The sequence below is a fragment of the Morus notabilis genome, unplaced genomic scaffold, assembly GCF_000414095.1.
Source record: "Morus notabilis unplaced genomic scaffold, ASM41409v2 Scaffold101, whole genome shotgun sequence".
Lineage (NCBI taxonomy): Eukaryota > Viridiplantae > Streptophyta > Magnoliopsida > Rosales > Moraceae > Morus > Morus notabilis.
The window spans coordinates 152,145-159,637 of NW_010364303.1; the positions used below are offsets into that span (position 1 = coordinate 152,145).

Sequence of the window (7,493 nt, forward strand, 5' to 3'; positions counted from 1 at the left end):
ATCATTATTATATTATATTAAACAAATATATTATAATTAATATATTATATAAGTGTAATACACTATAATATATAATAACGTTAGAATTATAAAATTACATTAATATTTAATTATATTAATTATTATATAATATATAATATATTATAAAATTATAATTATAATATCATATTATTAAAATAATTATAATATTATTATAATATCATATTATATGATAAAATAATAATATTAGAGTTATTAATATAATTATGATATTATTTGTTATAATATTATATTATATTATATTATATTATATTACGAGTTTGAATTTTATATTGAGAAGATTATAAATTTTAAATTTTATTAGGGGTATTATGGGTATTATGAAAGTTTCATTAATTGTACTATGTTGATTTATGCACAATCTAAAAGCTAAAGTTGTCTTTAGGCTGCTTCTGATTTTGGCTATAGATTCTTAAAAAATTATTCAAAAAACACTTTTGAGGAGATTTATCAAACACTAAAATCAACTTTTGCTTCAAGCAGAAGCTGATTTTGGGAGGGAAAAGCAATACCAAACTAAGCCAAAGTTACATCTCAACTCGAATTAAAAATTAGAATCAGCGAACTAAATGAGCTCGTTAATTTGAATTTTTAATTTTAGTTTAGATGTAATTTTATGTGATATATTTTTACTGTTATAAAAAAGTTAAATCTAACTGTTTCTGAAAGTTTTTTACTTAACAAAACTCAAATCGATGAAATGAACGAGACTTAACATTCTTAAGGGATTACTGATGGTAGTTATTACTCCCATTTTGCCTATTTCTTTGAGAGTGAATGAAGAAAAATAAATACATCAAAATAGATTTGAAAGGGTATCTCTTTTGCGAACAAAAAACTTTAAAAACGTGTTTTCAATAAAATAAAGAAAAAAGGCATTTTTTCCCAAATAATGAAATGCAAGTATCTTTTTCTTTTCTTCTTTTCCTCGCTATCTCTCTCTTTCTAACCATAGAACATAAGCAACATCACGAGTAAACTTTTACGAAAGGAAAATTCTTACGGGCTTTCCCTATAGTGTTAGTTTATGATCGTTTAATTTTATTAAAATTAAATCAATTTAAAAAGGTACACATAATGATATTTTTTATACAAATCTAATAATTGAGAATAAAAAATTAACGGTATTTTATTTTTTCTGAAAAACTCTTAAATTATTATTCAACTAAAGGTGGATAGTCGGGCTGCTTTACAGTAGGTTAGCTTTACGTAATGGTCCTATTTTGTATCATGTGGGAACCATTTATTCTGAGACGACTTCATTCAATTTAATCGGATTGAATTGCGTAATGATAACTAGAAGGTCAGACTACACTCTTTTTTTTTTTTTTTTTTTTGGTAGTGCGCGTTTGGAAATTGCTTGCTTTCAATAAAATTTTAGTGAAGAAAAAAATAAACTATTTGATTCTATGATAATTCCCACAATCCCATGTAAGATGACGTTCGAAAATGCAATATGCCTTGACAGAGAAGCTTTCATACTTTCATTACTTACACGCGTAAGCATACATTCATGATTCTTAGGGCTTGTTCGGTTACATTTTTAAGTTATAGTAATTTAAATATAAATTTTAAATTAAATTTGAGTTAAAAGTTGTAATTTAAATTTGTCTTTAGATGTGCACATTTTAGTTATGATTTGAATTGAGAATCTATTTGAGTTTGTGTTTGAGTGGGTCAAATTTTAAATTTATATTTAAATAGTATTTTAATAAAAACTCAATGGTGATGAAAAATTTTAATAGGGTATATGTATGTAGTTTTATTCGTCTATTCGTTGTGAACGCATAAAAAAAACATTTCAATCGGAATTAAAACGAAAAAGTTATGACGTTTTTAAAAATATAAAAAATATTGTTCATTAACTTAATTTGAGTTTAAGAACTTGAGTTGAAGGAGAAATTTGAACTCAGATTTTAGCCTCAAACTCAAGTTTAAACTCAAATTTTACAAATGAATATGAACTTAAATAAAATTATAACTTAAATTTAAATTTTTTCTTAAGTTTTACTCCAAAAAAAAACAAGCCCTTAATATTAGGTTACAATGAGTTGAAGCATCTCAGCCATGAAAAGTAAACACGCGCGTTCTGTTATAAGTAGACTTCTAGCTCAACACACACAAGACTTTAAAGTGATCAAACAATAAACGATGGGTCTCGGTTCAAAACCTGTTTTCATTTGTGTCTTTGCTTGTTGAATACTCTTTCAGTAGACGTTAAATTAAAAAGAAAAATGATAATAATAATAATGGCAACTGGACTGGTTGATGTTTATGCAGTAGGTCTTCTTAAGTTCCATCTATCCCAAGCAAAAGTGTTGACGGTGATTGAAAATCTATAAACAGGATGAAGTCCTTTCTGAGGAGGTATAGTTGTTGCCTACAATGCTACGCAAGTGCACGTGTCGCAAACAAATAATAAAGTGTATTAAAGTACGGCTATTATTTCTAGTGGTAGAGTCAGCTTTTTGTTTCAGTGGAGGCGTACACTAAATTTTTTTTAACAAATTATCTTAATGTGAGCATATAAGAAAATATATTTATTTTAATGGGAGCATATATTATTTCAGTGAAAACTTAAATGTAAAATTTTAAAATTTTTAAAAGTAATATTTTTTTCAAAAAAAATTGAATGGATGCCCCCGTTCATCTTCAAGTGGCTCCGCCACTGATCGTTTCCATAGAAATTGTATCACCAAAAATAATATGTAAAAATCATACACATTCCAAATTAAACAAATAAATTGACTAAGCAGATTTTCACTAAAATGTTATAAGCAAATGGGTACACTATAAATGCTAGTAAGATTGGCAAGGAACAAGAATGCAGCTACGAGTTGTAATTGGTGATTTAAACAAGCTAGAATTATTAATTTTCTCTTAGTTGTAAGTCAAGCATTAAAATGATGTAGGAAATGCTATAACATAATTACTTCAGTTAACTGAAACTCAACTTTTGCATAAAATTATTCTGAATTAATTATGACTTAAATTCTTTAAATAATTTTCAGCATATTCCTATGTGAATCTAGTTATCAGAATGCAGATCTCAGCACTGGTTTCAATGGGTTATACAAGATGAATAATATATTTATATACTATTCACAAATCAACAAACTTAAGCAAAAATATTAAACTTGCATCATCCATGTTAGATCCAACTCAAATTAACCTTCACAGTATTAATCTAAGTCTTGTATCCTATAGTTGATGGCCAATCAAAAATAAAAATAAGCAGTAAACACACATGGATGAACAGGAATAAAAGCTCAAGCGAATTCACAAATTAACCTTCATTCTTATAACCTTAGTTCTATCAATAATTCTAACAAGAAAGTATTTCGCTCATAATTAGAATTACAAGAACCAAATAATCAGTATAATTATTGCTCAACAAAATTGTAAATTCAAAGAGAAATTAAATGCAATAGATGAGATAGAAGAGAGATTCAGCTGATTCGGAGCTTTTAGCATTTTTCTCCTCTTTTTCCTTCTTCAAGCAAGCTTCACGGGACGAAGAAGACTGAAAATCACCTCCTCTTCGTACTGCTCTCCTTTCTCTCTTATACCCAATTTAGCTTTTGCTCATCTACTCTCTTTTCGGTCCCTTTTTTTTTTTCCCCTTTTTTCTCCCCTCCATTCCTTGCCGCGTCACTCCTCTAAAATGGATGTACTCTTCATTAGGGCACCAAAGGACGCTGAGCTGTCACTCAGTGAGTGGTTGGGTCCAAATGACTCTGCACAACATCAGTTTTTTGTGTACTTTTGTCTTTTTCCATTACAAAGGTGCACGTTGATGTCATCCACAAATGCTGCTGTTGCCAGTCTTGCTGCGGAAAAATGCTACAACATTTTACTTCCAACTTCCTGAAATCACACCACGAGAAGTTAGAACACAACTCAGCCATTTTTAATTCAATTCTCTTCAAATACACCTCAGATTTAGAACATATCTTGACTTTAGCATGGTAGAGCACAAGAATCAGAAATTGAAGATAAAATACAGAAAAACAAACAAGCTAGGAAATGCAACATTTATCAAATTTAAAAAAGAGTCAAAAGAAATGATTCGATCCTCTTATTTTTATTTCTCAACCCGAGAGATCCATGAATTGGGATCCTAATGCATATAAATATAAATGGTCCAATGGGAGCAAGAATTAACAAGAAATAACTCTAATTTTTAGAGTTATCAATAGTCAAATACGCCCCAATGTTTAGGTCAGTTTGTTGGCCGTCTAAGTTCTCATTTACATATAATATTCCCTTAAAATTCAGAATTATCCCCTAGTTTGCTTTTGTAGGAGACTTGTCTTATCTTTAATTTAAATTTGAATTTGAGGACTGTTAATCTATTAAGATTTTAATTCTTTATCTATGCTTAGATCGCACCTTAAAAAGACATCTTGTGCAAGTTAACCGCGCAAAAGAAGAATTTAATTAAAAAAATGACTAAAACACCATACAACAAAAAGAATTACTAATATAATGGAATCTCCATTAGACTGTTGCCTAACTTTTGCAAAATACTCTAAAAAAAAAATACGAAATACAAATATTAGACACCGTCAAACATGACGGAATAATTCCAATTCATTTTACAGCTCTCTAAAATGGACACTTTCTCACGTCAGGATGACAAACTTTACGATAGTATAGAATGTGATTCTTATTCATCCAAAACCTTTGTGGTGGCGCTTATTTTTTGTTCCCCCTAATTTTGTGTTTTTTGACTTTTCTTTTGTGACCTTTTTGATGTAATTCACATTAGACTGTTAGCGCAGAGTTCAAGAGCCATACCGCTGCCACTCTCAAAACCCTGATTTTCTTTTTCTTCAAATTCAGACACTTAAAACTTTGATCATTGATGAGGACTAAACTGGACGTTATTCATTTTTTTACCATAGAATTTCAGTAGAAGAAGCATTGAGCTTAATGTGGCCAACCTACTTTCTTACAAGACATTTGATGATTTCTAACTTTTTTTTTTCTTTTTCACAAATGTGCAAATATCACAAATCACGCTGCTGGTGGCACAATCACCTTTGAAATTCAAAAGTATCGATCGATATTACATATGAGACTGCATCATAATTATGAGAAATGAGGAAATTTTAAAATTGAAAAATGCATGATTCTTAAATAGCTTATGTTTACGTTACAACAGTATACATGATGACAATAATACACAAAACACGAACATGAAGCTCAGCAGAACTCTGCTAAAACAGGAGCGGAGAAGTGAGAGGAAAACTTTAACTTCTCACAAAGACATTAGATAATCTTATTTACTAACGTTAGTTTGGATTTTCTAACGGGCTACTGCAACCTTTTCAAGCACAGATACAAAAGCTTGTCAATCGGAGCGGATTCCACCCATAAAGGTCCTTGGATCAGGACAATTCCCCGAGAATTGGGCTTGTGAGAAGTCAAAACCTGGGTTCTGCAGGTTAAAAACAGGTTGTTAACAGAAAAGGTCTCAAAAATATTGCGTGTATCATGTCCAAATGAAAAGAGTATGGCTAAGGTTCACTCATTGAGCACAAACTGCACAACAAAAAATGCAAGGCACGTCATAGTGCGACAGTGGCACAACAGACAAGAACATTTTCATCGCTTAATCAAAACCAAACCTAGTGAGACGATAGGATGCCAAAGAAGCATTAAATTTCTAAGATACTACTGACTACAAAATATAGTGAATGCATCTCGCATATGTTTGGTCAATCCCCACACAAATGGAGTTTGTGTGTCAATAATGCAAGCATATGCTTCCATCTCCACACATGTAGCTACCTTGTCTGCAATAGTGTCCTTGTCCAATCACTTTAGTTTCAATAAACATCTATATAAATGGTAGATGTAATCGCTTCTTGATGAAAGCCTAATAGATCAAAGCTCAATGAAACAGGCAGAATTAAATCTACCAGCTATGACAAAGTGCTCTGAAATTCAATGGAGAACAAGATGTTAGCAATAAACAGCTAATGCCTAATGGGAATGAAATGGATAAAACTTTTACATTACGTTCCAATTGACAAAATAATCACAGCAACAAGAGCATGGAGCAAAAAAATATGCTATGCTTCACTAACATAATAAATCAAGAGACTAACATGATGGCATTTATGATGAGATGTGAGCTAAGCAATTTTAGCAGAAATCTCACCTCTTCTTGAAATCTCTGAAGCATAAGGCGCTTCTGTTCGAGATCGGAGGAATAAGGATCGAGCTGACCCTGACCCAATATGGGAGAAGCCCATGTCTGTCCTTTGTCCCTCTTCTGTAAAGTTATATGCATTATATCATCCTCTGCAAAGAAAACCACAACTCACAAGATTGGAAAATTTTAATTGGAAATTCGAACACAAGCACTCGCTGATCAAGTGTTGGGAATCTGATAGAACTAGGACCGCAACAAACAATTGAATCCAGAACACTACAAGTACAGTCTTAAACGACCCAAAAAAAAAAAACAATCTAATGAAATTCCCAATTTCGTTAATTTTCTCGGCAACCAAACAGGCGATAAAGGAAGCTGAATTAAACTAAAAGAAACACGATCAAATCAAATCAAATCAAATACCTAACGTCCAAAAGGAAGAATCCGTCTTCACCGGGCAAGTAAGGTCATGCTGCAATTATTTAAAAAAAAAATCAACGAATCAAACGTAAATTCCAAGGGGGAAAAAAAAACATAAACTACGAAAGGGATGAAACTTGAGAGAAATTTGACTGACATTGAGGTAAGGAGGGCTGTCTTTAATTCCAACTTCGACATGCTTAGACTGAATTTTGCAGTAGAATTGCTTGGGACGAACATTTGGGGGAAGATTTATGTATACGTTAACCTCCTCTAGGGTTTGGTCCCATTCAAACACCTTCTGACCTGAAAAAAAAATGAAAACTATGGAGATTTGTTCAGAACAGCGGTGAAAGAAAAATGGAAGAAAACGCACCATTGTGAACGAAACTGTGACGCTTCTCCGGAGCCAATTTCTCTGCCATGTTAACGTCAGCTCAGAGTCTTTCTTTGCGTTTTTTTTTTTTTTTGTCCTAGTTTTATGGTTGGTCAATGTCGATTCTCTCGCAGTTTCTCTGGAACTAAACTTGATTATTTATTTATTTATTCTTTTCGCAATTACTTTTTCCACTTTTTGTTCATTACCCTTTCCTTCAAGCTTCTAAAATTCTAGCCGCAGTTTGTTTAGCTGGTTTAAACATTTTGATTTGAATAAAAAAATTTAAATTATAATTTAAATTAATATTTAAATATATATTTAAAGTTTTAATTTAAATAGAGAATAAAATTTAAATTTATATTTACTAGATGTGAAAAGCAGAGACTGTGGATACATTTTTACTGTTTAAAAATGGTTTGAATAGTTGAACTTAAAGAGAAGCTAAACTCTAAGTTAGACTGTTTAGCTCAGTTTAAATGAGAAATATAATTT

General features: G+C 31.0%; 1 protein-coding gene across 1 annotated transcript; it reads right to left on the minus strand.

The window, feature by feature from the left end:
* Nucleotides 1-5,159: 5,159 nt before the first annotated feature.
* LOC21404843 (nudC domain-containing protein 2) lies at nucleotides 5,160-7,154 on the minus strand. The gene is made up of 5 exons (XM_010106329.2): nucleotides 6,999-7,154; nucleotides 6,780-6,928; nucleotides 6,626-6,674; nucleotides 6,209-6,351; nucleotides 5,160-5,482 (listed from the first exon to the last, which is right to left on the minus strand). The coding sequence occupies exons 1-5, from the start codon at nucleotides 7,045-7,047 to the stop codon at nucleotides 5,396-5,398; spliced, it is 477 nt and encodes a 158-aa protein (XP_010104631.1). The 5' UTR covers nucleotides 7,048-7,154; the 3' UTR covers nucleotides 5,160-5,395.
* Between the last annotated feature and the right edge of the window lie 339 nt (nucleotides 7,155-7,493).